The following is a 15,420-nucleotide window of genomic DNA, read 5'->3' on the forward strand; positions in this document are numbered from 1 at the left end:
GAAACTTCACTATGAGCCACCTTTCAGAGTGGAGAATCCTGACAAATTCAATCTCTCCTTGCAAGGCCAGGAAACCTGGCGCTTGGGTTGGGTACCCTGTAAGGGTGTTCCAAGGCAGACGCGCTTTCTACAGGCGCCCGCCGATGCTTGATTCTGCTCCCTTGCCCATTCGGAACCCGTGAGTTTAGGCCTGGATCCCCCAGCTCCTGGGGCGTCGACACCTCTGGCTCAGCTTCCCCACCACGGCGCAGGGCGGCACTAAGGCGCCGCGCTCTCTCTCCTCCGTGGTCCTGACAGTGGGGGGGCTTCCGGTCACACTTTCTGGCAGGCAGGCTCTGGGGCACAGGGCCGCTCTAGAACCTGCCCTGATCTGCTCTTCGCAGCTCTATAGTTTTAGCGACAATTTGTTCAGTGAAGCTTCTCAGACAATAGAAAGTTCTGAGGTTTCCTGGACGTTGTGTTCGGGAGGCGGGGCCGGGACCCGCTGACGGCAGTTTCCCAGCCCTGTTCCCCCTCCCCTGCCCCCTCAGCCGCCGGGCAGCAGAAGGAGGCGGCCAGCCTACTCCTGCCCCACGGCCGGACGAACTGCGGCTGCCGCACCCGTCACCTCTGCACCTGCCTGGTTGAGGTGAGATGCCTGGCGCGCACGGTGAGGGCGGTGCGCGCAGGCCCGCACAGAGCTGTTGGGGCTGCCCCGGGGTCCATGACTTCAAATGACGGGTGGGAGAAGGGCCTGCGAGGCTAACAGAATCCCACTCAGGGGAGTGGAAAGAACAAAAATGTTTCGGTGACCTGGGTAATAGTCCTAGCTTTGCGGCTCAGGAACCCGGGACCATTTAACGTCAAGTTGTAGGGACGTTAGTTTCCTTATCTGGAAACGAGAATAACACTGTTGCTTCATCCTCCCAAGGGGATAGCTCCCAGATTGGAGATGCAGTCTGGTGGGAGGCTGGAGAGATGTAGAACCCAGGGCGGGAAAGAGCAGGCGCGCTGTCAGCTGTTTTAACCCATACTTCTTTAGTAGACAAATCTGAAATTTAAAACAGAAATGGCCACATAAGGACAATTCAGATGAAGCGCAGGCGGGCTGACATCGCGCACTTGGGTCTTTCCTGCAAAGACAGCCGCGCTCTGGGAGAAGCCTAGTCCTCCGGCTTGTCCCCGGGCCCACCCCAAAGGCCGCTGGGAGCTGGGTGAGGACGTGGCGGTCCCCTTGCGCATCTTACTCCGGAGGCAGGTTCCGCAGAAAGAGCCTTCAATCTCGGCCGTTTGGCTCCAAGATAATCTCCTGGCGAAAGCTGAGAGGCGGCTAACTTATTCAGGGTACTCAGCCCCTAGACTGAGCTTCTTCCGCTGCAAAACACTCCCAAGCCCTGAGAACTCGCGGCTCGAGTCTCCCCAGGCTTCCGGCGTGAGCGTCCCAGCTACACTTTAGGGCACTTTACTTGGCCGGCATCTATCCGGTTTTCGATTAAGGAAAGCGCAATGGGGACAGAGGGAACCCCGGCCTCCTGTACCAGGCCTACGTAGTCGCCCAGGTGGCCGGGTCACAAATAAACAATTCCAGCATCAAGAACCCCGCTAACTTCTGTACTCCGCTAACCTCTGAAAACCTGATACTGATCCAGGTCTCCCAATATAATTTGAATCTCCCCAGTCCTTCCGGTGGAACAGCTCGCCTGAGCGCAAGGAAAATTGACAAGGAGCCTTCAGCTAGCCTTCTAGCTTTGAGCTTGAGTAGGGGCATGGCGACTTGGTGGCTTCTTCGCGGTTTATTGGTGTATTTGGTGATTCTACAGATCCAGATCACAGCTCCCCCCCCCAAACATTCTCTTCCTCACCACGCCTCCCCACCTCCCCGCCCCGCTCCGCGCCCTGGGCAAGTTGGTATCTCTAGAAGAGCCTCAGGGTTCTGAGTCCCGTGGGGGCGCGCAGAGATGGTCAAAGCAAGGTTTCTCCACGAGCCCTGAACTCTGAAGCTACAAGTTTCCCCGCTGCGCACCCTGCGAAATTGGTGGGGAAGAGTATTTAAAATACAATGGCAAAACGCACTGTTGAGAACCCTTTGAAGTTGGGCAACCACGACTGCTCCACTCTCCCCATCTCTTTCCTCCCCCATCTCCCCACTCCTCCATATGCACCAGAAATCGGCACTTTGATCTTGTAAAGCAGCAATTTATATTTATTTAATTTTTTTTCCTGTAAAACGATGATTGGACCGGGGAGAAAATAATGTAACTCCACGGGCCGCAGGGCTGAGCAGCGGCTGTCTAGGCCATGCCGGGGCTGGGTGAGTGCACCATGCACATCTGTTCGCCCGGGTTTGCAGTGCATTCCTCTTCGCCAGGGTTCTCTTGCGCTCTCTCTCTCTATCTCCCACTCCCCCCCACAAACCCCCCCACAAGGAACCGGTCGACCCAGGCAGGAAGCTAGGCTTTATTTGTCTTTGACGAAGAATTGCTGGGCGCGGTGGTGGGGGCTTGGGGAGTGCAGGAGGAAAAGTCAAGGCTGAGGCTCCAGTTCGGGGAAAGTGAATTGAAGAGAGGGGAGGAAGAACTCAGAGAGAAAACCACCTCCTGCCTTGGAGAAGAAAACTCAAAAGCCATTCACCTTCTTCTCTAATAGTGGAGGGGTGGCGGCAGCTGCGGACTCAGTGGGTGGAAGGCCAATATTAGCCAGTTCTCACGTGTCTTTCCCCATACCCAGAGCACGGAGATTTACGGGAATAAGTCTGATGTGCAACCTTTCTCGGCACTTTGCCTAATAACTTCAAATTGGATTAACATTTGGGAAAATATTAACTACTTAAAGCGACAAACACCATGGCTTCCCACTAATTTCTCCCACCCTCACGCTAAGCCCAAGGTCCCTCCCTCCTCTGCCTGGGTCAACCTGGCCAAACTCCCACTGCTCTGGGTTCTGCTTCTGGGTCTTCCACTCCCTAGGGCCCTAAGTCTCTTAGCCCTTTCTCCCAATAACCACGTTTTCTTTCTGTACTCTGAGATCTCTTGTCTTTGCTCTCTGGCTGCCCAGGGCATGCTGTATCCAACACATCAGTGTTTGAGAAAGGAGTTCAGGAGACCCAACCATACCTGGCCTTCAATCTGCACAGCTGATTCCTCCAGGCCCTTGACCCCCCCACCCGGCCCCCTTCTGCTTTGTGCTAGGAACCCTTTGCTGAGGCCTTCAAGCCCCAGGCAATGGGCCACCCTGGCTCTGCTATACATGATGTGATGGACTTGCTCAGAAGACACTTTCTAGGATCCCTAGTCCTCTGCTAGTACCTCAAATTCTGATAGTCTCAAGCTGCTTGGGGAAAACGGGCCAGGGTGGGGGGCATTGACACATGCACCAGACAGAGGTGCAGCCAAGGTCTCAGTAACTGAGAGGCAGTGCTGACCACTTCCCTTCTATTTCTCTTACCCTTTGTTTCCTTTTTCTATTCCTTTTCTTTTTTCCATTCCTGTCTTTTTTTTCTTAAATTCTGTCTTCTCCTTCCATTCCCTCTCATGTTTCCCTAGCTTTCATTAGCCTCTCTCTGTTCTAAATTGCTGCAACCCACATTCCTCAGGCCCACAGAGGCTGCTAGTACACTTGTCCACTGGCATCTCCAGCCCTAGATAGAGATGGGGGTGCTGTGAGAAACTGGGAGCAAAACAGGAGCAGCTAGTGTTAGAGCCCTCAGGGGCCTCCCAGGGCCCAAGGCCCAGGTGAGGGACTCAGTGGCTCCTCCTTGCACATATCTTCCCTTTGAGCATCTAATGCTTCCACTTGCTCACGTCCCTCCCCACAGTCTTCTTCAGGAGACAGGTGCCAGCTGGGCTTCCAGTCATAGGTTAAAAAAATCAGGAAAAAAATAGATGGAAAGAAAGCAAATGGTGGTCCCTGGATGATATGAGAGTCTGCTGCAGTCAGTTGGTTGGGTGAAAAATGCATCTGTAGTACTGAAGGAAGCTCCCCCAGTGGGGTGGACATGGTTGAGAGTTACTAGGGAGGACAGGAGGGAGATCCAGGAGCAGCACAGAGCAGATGCATGGGCAACACCTGCACCAAGGAAACCTGGGCAACACCACCTTACCTCAATAAGAGTTTTAATGCAGCATTTGCACAGAGCAAGACAGCCAGTGAGACTGGATTTGCCATCAAGGGGAGAGAAAATGTAGCCCAAGAAAAGAGGCTGCCAACATTCCACTGAGAAGTCCAAAATGGGGAAAAGGCAAAACTAAAGAGGGGAGGTCTTCTTGCATTTCACCCTCTTCCCTTTCCTTTCTGGATCCCACAGGAAACAGTGGTTTGGGGCCTGGTCCAGGGCATCCCAGGGACTGGCTTCGTCCCCTCCATCCCTAAAATCTTCCTTTACTCTGGCAGCCCAGGCCCTCCTGGCCAGCCTTTGCTGGGGGCAGGTGGGAGGGGGTGGGGGTTGGGTGGGGTGGGAAAGAACTAGGCCTGTGATCTCTGCCAGGGGAGGAGGCTGCAGCCACCCTGGCACCCAAACAAGACCAAACTCACTCCCAGAACTGGAACTCCTCTAAGCCCAGAAGTCAAGAGGGACTTTGCAGCGTGGCTGCCAAGGTTTGTCCTTTGAGGGGTGGGGACTTTGATGACGAGGCTGTCTCTCCCTCCAGCTATGTTTCCTAAGGCTGATCTGCAGCTTGACAGGAGCCCTTCAAATTAAGCCAATAGCTTTTTCTCCCAAGCCGAGGTTTTTCCTCTGAACTCTGGAGTTCTGCTCCCTTCCATTTGGCTCCAAGGACCTGTGAGGTTTCTCTGCCTGTCCCCTTTCTCACGAGGAATCTGATTTCCAAGTCCTCAGCTACTCTGATAAATAACTGACACCAATAAGTGCTCGGAACCTTAAGACAGTTTCTTATTTGCATTTCAAGTGGATCTGAGCTGTAGGGATGACAATTAAAATAAACAGAGGACCCCCCGAGTTGAGTCCTGTGAGTGTATGTATGTGTGTGTGTTTGGGGGCGGATGAGAGGGGAACTCAGTTTGAAAATATTTGAGGGCCCACCATAGGCAGCTTTATCTCACTAGTGGCCATCATAGAGTGATGATGGAGAGAGCTCCCATGCTGGGTTAACACATCCTGTCCTCAAGAAGCTCCCAATTGGCAGGCAGAAATGGTCTGCTTGGCACTGGCTACAGACCACTACTGCGAGGACAAAGTCTACTTAAGACATAATTGATGTTACCAGCCTACAAGTGGGTGGGGTTGAAGGTCCAGAAGCCTTCAGAGAACAGGTGGCTTTGGGGTTGAGCCAATAAAGGGTCAAAGCCATGTAAAGCGGATGTTTTCAGGTGAAGCTGCCCAAGCTGACTGGGCACCGCGAGAGAAGGCTGACCAAGGGCTGGTCTGAGGCTGGCAATGGGGATCCTGGTGAGCAGAATAAGAGCTTAGCCGCATGATCCCAGTTGACCGCCCATAGCCCTAGGTCACTGCTTCCAGGTTGCCTTCCTGGAAGCAGCCACTGTGGCTCCTGCAGTGATACATGTTCTGTTGGGCACTTGGCTGGGCCGTGCCTTGAGTAATGTCACAGTGGGAGACCCTGCCCCACTATCCTTTTGAAGACCTCTCATGTGTATGTTAGATCTGGGCAGGCAAGATTTTTTGGCCTGTGTAAGACAGTTCCATCAGTGCTCCATCTTTCCCTACTAAGTTACTTGAATCAGTTGCAACCAGAGAGAACTTAGGTGTGCACAGAGAAGGGCTGAGGGTGTGGGAGCAAAGAATTCCAGCTGCAGAATTCCTTTTAGAATTTTACCTGCACTAAAAGCTGTGAGACCTTTGCCAAGCTGCCTAACTCCTTGGTACCTCAGTTTTCTCATGTGTAAAATGGGACTGGTAATACTAGTTCTCAGCTTGTAGAGCTGGAAGCAGGTGACATAAGTCCATGTAAAGCACTTAGCACAGGGTGCTAAGGCATGGAGTAACAAGCTCAGTAAATGTTAGCTCTTCTTAATTTGTGCAGACTAGAAAGAGAGGAGATACAGAATGAAACTTGGTGGCAAGAGAGGAAGGCTGTGGAAATAAACACTTATCTTGTTCTCTTTGCCTCTCCTGGAAGGAGAGACCTCTGGATAGCAAACACCGTCTACTGTTTTCCAAGCTGGCTCAGAAGTTCTCATTTCCTGTGGTAAAGGCAACCAAAGATAGTAATATTGGGTGTTGGTGAAGCTTCCATCCACCATAGTGCCACTGACCCTTGCCCCTCAGAGTCATCATGCCTTGCAGGCCCCTAATGCCACAGACATCATTGATAATTAGGAGAAAATGGATTCATGAATGGTTCCATTTTGGAAATTCCTTTATTTGCCTAGATCTGTAGGCTGTCTTACGAAGTCCTTGTGAAGGTACGGAATTCAGTATTTTTCTTGGTTACAGATGGACCACTTTCCTCCCTGCTGGCTTTCCGGGGTACTTGGCAATGGGCCAGAGTGCAACGTCTCTTGTGGCTGTTTGAATGGGACCAGCAGTGGGACTGTTCTGCCCCAACTCTTCCCCAGCAGCAGCTCCAGGGACTCCGGCAATGTTTGCCTCTCAGCAGACACCCACGTATGTGTCTCTGGTCTGAAAGTACGGTCAGGTTATAAAACAACATTTTAGAATTATATATATCAATCTATATCTACTTATTTACTTCAGCCTTCTGGAGGTCTCATTTGTCCAGGGCAACTGTGCGCCTGATCTTGGTAATCTCCTTACCCTGACTAATTTGTGTCACAGGATGCTACACCTACCTCCCAAGAGTTCTGGATTCCTTCCTATCCCCTTTGATCTGGTTTCAGGTAGAAGAGGTAGCCCATGAGTTATGAGCCAAAGTCACATAAAAACCTCCCATGGACTAGCTCACACCCTGCTCCTCCAGCCTCATCTGAGGCTGTGGGCAGAGGCAAGAACAGTTCCAGCTGCCCCAGCTACCCTGACCTTGGCAGCCTGGAGGATCTAATACCCCAGCCCCACCTGGGAGCTGCCCAGTTGTTCTCATGTGGAAAGTTGTTTTCCACTCTCCTTGAATAATGGAGAACAGCTATTGAATAATGGAGAATAGCCACCCCACTCTCCTTGATTAGCTATTTCCACTGGTGGAGAGGGGAGATTGGGTATAAGGAGGCTGTAAAAATCCACATTTGGGACTTTTTGGGTGATGGCTCAGGGCTGGGTAAGCTCTTGAATTTCCACCTTGAACATTTTGCTTGTAGGTGGCCATTTATTAGCAACAAATGAAATTCAACCACTTCTGGAAAAAATAAAGTCATCATCAAATTAAATCCCTAATGCCTCAATTCAGCTGCCTTTAGCTGCTGGTCCTTGTGCCCCAACAGATTTCAGAGCTAGAGGCCCCTCTCCCCTGCCTTCTTTCTGCCAGCCTCAGCCTCCCCACCACCACCCCGCAGAAACCTCAGGTAACCCTTTTATGTCCCAAGGTTGCTACAGAGTTAGACCGCAGGGTCTGGTGCTTCTTCCCGTATAAGCTTTAGATAAATTCTTCCTCTCAGTGGAAAAACTAAAGGAAGAACTCTGCTTAGCCAAGCACCTGCAAACCCAGCATGAAGCGGGAGATGGAGTCACATTTAGGGGATGAACCTGGTAAAACTGGGGTTCCTGAGACCAGAAAGAACAGGGAAGAATTCTCTGTGTACGACTCATCTGGCTCCCAAGATTTGGCTTTTTGGCCTGAGGCCTGCCGACTAAAGGGCCAAGGGGCTGCACATGAAAGCAAGACAAAGCCCTGTTGCTCCCACTTGGCCCCACCATTTCTCACTGTCCTGTTTGTCAGTCCCTACTGAGGATCTTGGGGCTTTGGAAAAAGTCCTAGTCTCCCCCAAGAACTGGGTGGCTCTCCGGGGAGCGAGAGCTGGAAGCTGGGTACTCCTCATATTTCATTTCTTTTGTTGCTTCAGACACCTTGACCATTCAGGCAATCCCTTCCAGATAAAGGAGAGGAGGCTACAGGACAGCCACCTGGATTAAGCTTCAAGAAGCCAGGGAGATCCCGGGAGAGTTATGGATTGGGGACAAGAGATGCAGCAGGAGGGATGCGTGTTGATTTCTGCAGACCTTGGGGGCAACCGAGTGGGGCCAGGATGTTTCCTCACATGCCTGTGTGTGACGCTGTGTACCCACGTACGTATTGTTTCCACATTCATGTTCGATTCTAGAAAGGTACATGGATACAACGCGTCTGGGTATACGAAGTGTTTGCATGCTTATGTGTGCTGCTGGATAAACTTATGTCTTTCTGTAGTCACACATGATACGTGCATGATGCTTGCACTTAGCTTCCTATAAAACGTATATGGTAGTTGCTAATGTAGCCGTATTTTTTTCGGGGTGGGTGCACGTTGGGGCCTCAAAACTCGCTGACTTTGGATTGGGTTTTATGGTCCTGCCAAGCAATCCCGAGCTCCTGAGTGTGCAGAATGTTACCTTCCAGCATTGCGGAAGCAAGGCCGAGGAGAGGGGCTGGAGGGCTTCCCAGAAAGCCCCTTCACCTCGCACCCTAGGCCTAACTTTCCGCCTTGGTAACCTGAGGCAGGCTCCTCCCACATGCTCTGTGGGCCCAGCTCAGGCTCGAAGTTACGCATCCTGCATCCTACATCCTGCGAAGGCTGGGAGGGCCGGAGCTGGCGCCTGCCGCGGCGCACGCTGCAGTCGAAGGTCGGGCTGCAGCGTTGCGCTAAACGCCGTGGGGAAAGAGAAGCTGGGCCTGGGGGAACAGGATTTCCTCACCTCTTGGGCGCGGCCGCTCCGGCCTGGCCACACAAGGCTCCCTTTGTGGAGGGGCCCTGCTTCTGCGCAGACCGAAGTCAGCGAACAATAGCGCAATTTTGCGGCCCGCCGGGCCGGGCTCTGCCGGCCACACCGCGGCGGCCGAAGGCGAGGAAACCGGGTGGCGCTTTTTTATAGTCACAAATATAAAATCGGGGCTTTCCCCCCCTTTTCGCTCGCCTCTTGCCCCAATGCCGATAGAAAGCAGATAAATTTATGAAGGGCAAGCTAAGAGAATAATTACAGGGTGAAGGCCGTTAAATTTTATTTCCAGTCCCAAAGGCAAAACCTGCGATTTTATTGCAAACATCTGGAAGGACCAAGGGATGGGCACGCTGCTGGTTTAAAATAAAAATAAAAGATTTTATTTCGTGAAAACAAAAAAACATCATTAAAGACCTTTCACCCCCACGGACTTTTATTTTTAAAAAGTGCGAGGGGGTGGTTGAATAGTTAACGACTTATGCGGGTCCCGCAGCTCTCTGAGACTTGAAGGAGCGACTGGAGGTGCGGTCTGCAAGAGTGGGCCCACGCCGCCTCCGCGGATCTGGCGTTGGGCGGGCGTTTCCAGAAATCCACTCCCTTTCCCCATCTCACCACGCCCGAAGGTTCCAGATCAGTTATGCTGTCCCATTTCGTGCTCCTGTGTTTTTTGTTTTTTGTTTTGTGTTGTTTTGCTTTGTTTTGCTTTAGGGGCATCGATTTGGCAAAATACGTGAAAAGCGGAATCGTTGACCTCACATTCCCAGAATATTCGATCACAGCAATAATAAAATCTCAGGTCTGTCTGGCCCGGCCCCAGGGTTGATGACCTTGCCTGCTCTTCTTAGTTGTAAAGTTTTAAGAACCCCTTCACTCTGAGGATAGGGAAACTGAGGCATGGGCCATTAATCGACTTGCCGAAGGTCACACAGTTTGGAGGTGAACCGGACCTGGTCACTAGGCTTCAAGTTCGCCTTGCAGTCTATATGGTTTCTTCCCACCCCATAGACGCCTCATAATGTTTTATACCTACCTTGATGGGCGAATTCATTGTAATTCTCTCACCCCCACAGGGTGTCCTACCCACGTGTTTAAGGGCAGCCTAATATGTCCCGCTGGCCAACTATTTTTAACTTTGTTTTCAATTACTCACTCAAAACTCCGAAATCAAAGCCGGCTGGTGGTTCACCTTGGTATTGAGGCATTAGCAGTGGTGTTATTTAAGGTGCTATTCAGTGTGGGGTAATGGGACTTGAAAAGACAGGTATGTGGAGGATGTGGGCGCTCCGTTTCTGGGAATGCCTATTTGGTTTATGACTCTGATCTGTTGCCGCATTATTCTGCTCTTCCTTTGAAAAATCAAAATATCTGGACATGGTCAGTTGTAGGTGAACAGTTACTGTACTGCCTTTCTTTTTCTAACTTTTCCTCTTCCAAGACTAGGCCTGGACCTCCACTTCCCTGTAAGTCCCTGCAGGTAGCCTGTGAAACCCCAGGGCTCCTCAGACTTCCCAGGTACCCAATAACCTTCGCTTCCTTTTGGGGGGCTGCAGGGAGTAAGTGGGAGGCAGACATCTTGCCTGGTCTTTGTCAACCAGTTTCAGGCCTAAAACAGCCCTGAAATTCAGTCATTTCAGGGTGGATCGCCTGTAGGATCCACTCAGGGTGAAAAGCTGGAGCCTGTAGCAGGGAAACATAGGTAGTGCCTAGGGAATTAGCCTCATAAACTGGGTACCCCACCCCACCCATAAAGGGTAAAAGAGAGAGAAACTGGGATAATGAGGAGAGATTTTAAAAGCCCGTTGATGTAATCAGTAGAAGAAAAATTTGTATCACACTTCCAGGTTCTTACATGTAATCTCCCAAACCCTCCCTCAGCTGCACACCAGTGTACACCTAAGTACACATATTAAGCCATCCCACTTACTCTTTCTCCAGACTTTCCTTCCCATCAGCAGAGTCACCCACCAAGGAGTGCATGCTTCTGGTAAAAACCTTACATTAACTCCTATAGAGTCACGGGAGTTTTCACTGCTCCTCCCATTTACTTAGAGGAAACCCCTTATTTTCAAGACTGCTAAAACCCAGCCTGCTTTCATTTGGGTTCGATTGGTTTTAGTGGCCTAACCTACAATTCCAGGATATGTGTGTCTGTGGAATGGGGGTGGGAGCAGCCTATGTGCAATCTGAAGGAGGGGTGTGGGAACTCTACCCGCTGACTACTGACTCTGCTGAGAGCACGCTTCGGGAGGATGCAGATGCATGCTGTTGAAGGCATTGCTTATTCCTCTTTGTATGCCTCTCAGATGCTGTGTCCTTGGACACACAGGAACAATCGAGCCTCTAGACCTGCAATTAGGTTCCTGGATAACCAAAAAGTCCTCCTTTTTTTTTTTTTTTTTTTTCTATTTTTGAGACAGGTTCTCACTCTGTCATCCAGTCTGGAGTGTAGTGGCCGGATCTCGGCTCACTTCAGCCTGGACCTCCGGGCTCAGGTGATCCTCCCATGTCAGCCTCCTAAGTAGCTGGGGCTACAGGCCCACACCACCACACCCGGCTAATTTTTGTATTTTTTGTAGAGATGGGGTTTCTCCATGTTGCCCAGGCTAAGTCCTCCTTTTTGAGAAAATTTCATGGTCTCAGGGAGGGTGAGGCCTATGGTGTACCTGCTTCTCAGTCCAAACCAGGCCTGTGAGAGGCTGTGAAAGGAAAAAGGCTGCCAGAGAGAGATGGGAAATACCGGCGATGGGGAGGAGAAAAGAGCTGGGAAAGTCTAGAGGCCGGCCCTATTGCTACCCCACCGAGCTTGGTAGCTGCAGGCTCCAGCCGCAGGCGGAAAACGCCGGGCGACACCAGAGTTGGGAGCTAAGAGAGAAGCCCCAGCCGCTGGGGAAGGAAACTGCGGGTTCCGGGCTGCCTTGTCTCCAGCTTCTCTGCTGAAGCCCGGTAGCAGTGAATGCGCGCTGACTTTCAGCGACGACTCCTGGAAGCAACGCCAAATGGTGACTGAAGCGGGAGATCCTGCGCCTCTCCATCCGGGCTCCCGAAGTCCTCTGGGCAGAGCGGCAGGAGACGGGGACCGGTACCCTGCTTCCAGCTCCCTAGAGTGCATGTTCGTGCTCCCTGGGGACCTCTAAGCCTGAGACACAGGCTCTGGGGAGGTCAGGTTTGGCTGAATCACACTCATCCGGTGACTTTTCCATTGTTCTTTTTGCATTCACTGGGATGCTAGCTTCCCGACATCCTGGTTGGATCCTAATTTGAGGCGGGGGCGAAGGTGGGGGGCAAAAATAGCCTCTTGTCCAAAGAGGCCCAAATGCATTCACAACACTGTGGTTGCCTTCAGCACCAGAGCACTTCCAACTGTAATAATAAAGACTAGATTTCCCTGGGTCCCTCCGCAGTCCGGCAGAGAATTCGGCGTTTCAGAGGCCTGACAAGTCATCTTTTCTTGCCGCAAGGTGGGAGAGCTGATTCTCCCGGGCCTCGCGAAAACAACAACAAAAAATCTTAACAGGCTGTGGGCCCGCTAACCTAAACTTTCAGGTTTGGAGACTTCTCAGGGCCTGGCTGTCGTCACGACTGGACTGCTTGGCCCCTCAGTCTGTCCCCCGCCCCCGGGACCCAGCTCTTTCCGGCTTCTTTGCAAAAGGATAGAATTGTCTCGACCAGGGCGCTAGGACTGGAAGATCGGGCTGTGTCTAGGCCGCTGTCCGCGAAATCTGAGACGTTTTTCCAGCTTGGCTAGGACCGACTTCGCCGCGGGTTTGAGCTTTCTCTGCACTCGGGGGTCTCCTGCCGTCCTCGACCAGTGGCGTAACTTGGGAAGGGGTGTGGGAATTAAGAATGGCCAGGAGAGTTGGATTTTAAATTCCTTAGAAATCCATATTGAATGCAGTCCTTAGAGATTGAAAAAGGCGGGGGACGGCCAGCGGGGAGATCAGTTGGCCGGGAAAGCCAGGCTCTTGAGGTAACGGGATTTGCAGGGAATTTTGAAAAAGCTCCTTCTCTTATGTTAAAGTTCCTAGTTGCTCTCGCCTGGCACCTCTCCATAGGTTCTCCGGAACAAGAGCCCGGAATAGGCGAAGCTCAGCACAACGTTCGGGCCATACGGAAAGAGTATTTATTTGCAGCGTGCGGGGCCCAGCTGGAATACGCCTGAGGAGCTCTCCCTAAACGCTGCGCTCCGCCGCCCGCTCCTTGCTCTCAAGGCGCCTGTGTCTCCTTCTCCACCAGGTAGAGCTGGAAGGAGGAAGCGGTCTTTGAATTTTCAGTTACAAGACCCTGGTTAGTAACAGAGCTTTTTGTTTGTTTGTTTGTTTCCTTTTGCCTTACCCAGATTTGCTTAGAAAACGTTCAATAGGAACATTAAAAACCTGTGCGGCGAAATCCAGGAGGAACCAGCATATTCTAAAGCACCTGGGGCTGATGCGAGATTATCATAATCGTTTTCTGGCGTTTTGGACAGGTTAACATTTTGCCAGAGTCCCCAAATTCCAGATCTGCAACTAAAGTGACTCTGGGCTTGCAGCGTCTATGAGACCCGGCAGATCTGGAAGAAAAACGTATGGATTTGGGATTTGCAGGAGTTTGTAAAGGCGCAGATCAGACCCGGACTTTCAACTGTCCTACCTCCCTCTTGGAGTAACCCATGGGGAAACCGGGAAGCCAGGGGTTAAAGTCGGCCCAGGAGCATCCAGGGGACGACTGGCGCGCCGCCTTGGCCCGGGCCTCAGTCTCTCCCTTCCTCTCATTGGTTCGCGCTCTCGGGGTTTCTCTTGTTCCCTCCTCGCTATTGGTTGGGGGCTGGCTTTTTTCCCCCTCAGTCTTTTTCTTCCTCCCCCTCCCTCTCCCTCACCCCTCGGACAGGAGCGCAGCGCCTGCCCCCTGTTCCTCGGGAAGGGAGGAATTCAGCGGAAAAAAAAGTTTCCCAGAAGTTTGGATCAGAGGGAGGACGGGAAGGCAGAGAGGAAGAGAGAGAGAGGGAGGAGAGAAAAAGAGAGGGAGGGGAGAGAGAGAGAGAGAGAGGAGAGAGAGAGAATAATAATAATAACAAAAACAAGATGAAGTTCAGGGGACATAGCCTGTGAGCGCCTGCCCCGGTGGGTGGGAAGCAGGACTCGGGCGCTCATGCAGCGAGCGGGCGGCGTTCGGGGCGCTAGTTCCTAGCAGCTGGGCCAGCGTAGGGGCGCAGGTCCGATCCGGCAGCGGAGGGCGGAGGAGGACGCAGGGGGAGGGTGCAGAAACCCGTGAGCCGCCGCCTCAGCCTCGTCCGCCGCGCCTCTGCCTCTCCCGGGCCGGGCCCGGTGGGCGCTCCGAGCTTCAGGGCGCCGGCTGCTCCCTCGGTAACGGGGGCGAGCGGAGGCAGGGGTGTGGGCGGCTAAAATGAGTGAAAGGAGAAGATCTGCAGTCGCCCTGAGCTCGCGAGCACATGCCTTCTCCGTTGAAGCCTTGATCGGCTCAAATAAAAAACGGAAACTGCGAGACTGGGAGGAGAAGGGGCTGGACCTGTCCATGGAGGCGCTGAGCCCCGCGGGCCCACTCGGAGACACGGAGGACGCGGCGGCACACGGCCTGGAGCCTCACCCGGGTGAGTGCGTCGCAGCCGACCGCGGGAGGCGGGCGGAGAGGGGACGCCGAAGGGCCAGTCGCCAGTCGCCGGTGAGGAGCTAGGCCCTGCCGTTGACGCCCTGCCGTGACCCAACATAGGTTTCTTTTTCTTCGAGCAAATGCCCTGAGCCTCCCTAAATTTACCGGAACCAATTTTGGGGGCTGAACTGAGCCTTGCATTTTGGTCGGCAACCTAAGCAAGGAGTCCTCTTTGTTTGCATTTCCTTCTTTTGGGAGCAGAGCGCAGCTTTCTGGGTGTCCGTGGGTGAAGGGGCTGCCGGTCCCTGGGATTGGGAGGGGCGCGGGCCGAAGGCAACGGCGGGAGTCGAGATCTGGGACTAGCTTCTGAGAACTCGGAAGGACTGGCGCGGCGTTCTTCAATCCAATACCTCAGTCTCGGGGGAATGACCAGTTTGTCTCATTTAGCTTTCAACCTCGTCCTTGCCCTTCTCCCACCAACTTTTCGATGGTGGAACATAATTATATTTCTACTCCTTTGGCGTTTACGGAAACAAGAATGGGTATTAGACCCCCTACTCCCTGGGTCACTCTTCAGGGCCCACATCTCTGTATATTTAGGGTGTGGGTACGATTGATTTGTGTCTCAGATCCTACAGTAACCCATGTATATTATGTGCACGGAACATGAAAAAAGCAGGGCGGATGTCATGTCTGTATTTTAACAGAACCCTAGGAGGGGAGAAGCCAACTTTAACGTTTTGTGTTAAGTGCCAAGATTTCAACTGTGCAAAAACAGCCCGGGGGAACAGCTGTTGTCGGAAGAATCTTGAGTGTGCGCGCGCATGCACACACACAACGCTCGCAACTTGGTTTAGCGGTTTCAGAAGCTTTCCAGCTCGGACTTCTAAAACCATACTGGAAGGTGCTCCTGCTGAACAGCCAGAGCTGGGGAGTAGACCCCGCTTCGCACGCTGGCAAGCCTGGGGAGGGGGCAGCGGCCTGCACTGAGGGGCTCAGGAACTTGGGGATCCCAACCGCAAAGCTCTCCAACTCAGAGGAGGGACAGCTGTCGCTTACATTTTCTCTTTAGG

General features: G+C 52.6%; 1 protein-coding gene and 1 long non-coding RNA gene across 2 annotated transcripts in view; both read left to right on the forward strand.

Moving 5' to 3' along the window:
• The first annotated feature begins 512 nt into the window (after positions 1 to 512).
• LOC139356732 (uncharacterized) lies at positions 513 to 1,573 on the forward strand. Its single transcript, XR_011609099.1, has 2 exons — positions 513 to 649; positions 1,025 to 1,573. It is a non-coding gene; the product is annotated as an uncharacterized lncRNA (long non-coding RNA).
• A 12,024-nt stretch (positions 1,574 to 13,597) lies between these two features.
• LOC105479089 (T-box transcription factor 15) overlaps positions 13,598 to 15,420 on the forward strand; it is a 108,510-nt gene continuing 106,687 nt past the window's right edge. The window contains exon 1 of the mRNA XM_011736891.3: positions 13,598 to 14,348. Within this exon, the coding sequence (XP_011735193.2) occupies positions 14,144 to 14,348 (205 nt within the window). The 5' untranslated portion in view covers positions 13,598 to 14,143. The remainder of the gene's footprint in view (positions 14,349 to 15,420) is intronic.

The sequence above is a fragment of the Macaca nemestrina genome, chromosome 1, assembly GCF_043159975.1.
Source record: "Macaca nemestrina isolate mMacNem1 chromosome 1, mMacNem.hap1, whole genome shotgun sequence".
In the NCBI taxonomy this organism is placed as follows: domain Eukaryota; kingdom Metazoa; phylum Chordata; class Mammalia; order Primates; family Cercopithecidae; genus Macaca; species Macaca nemestrina.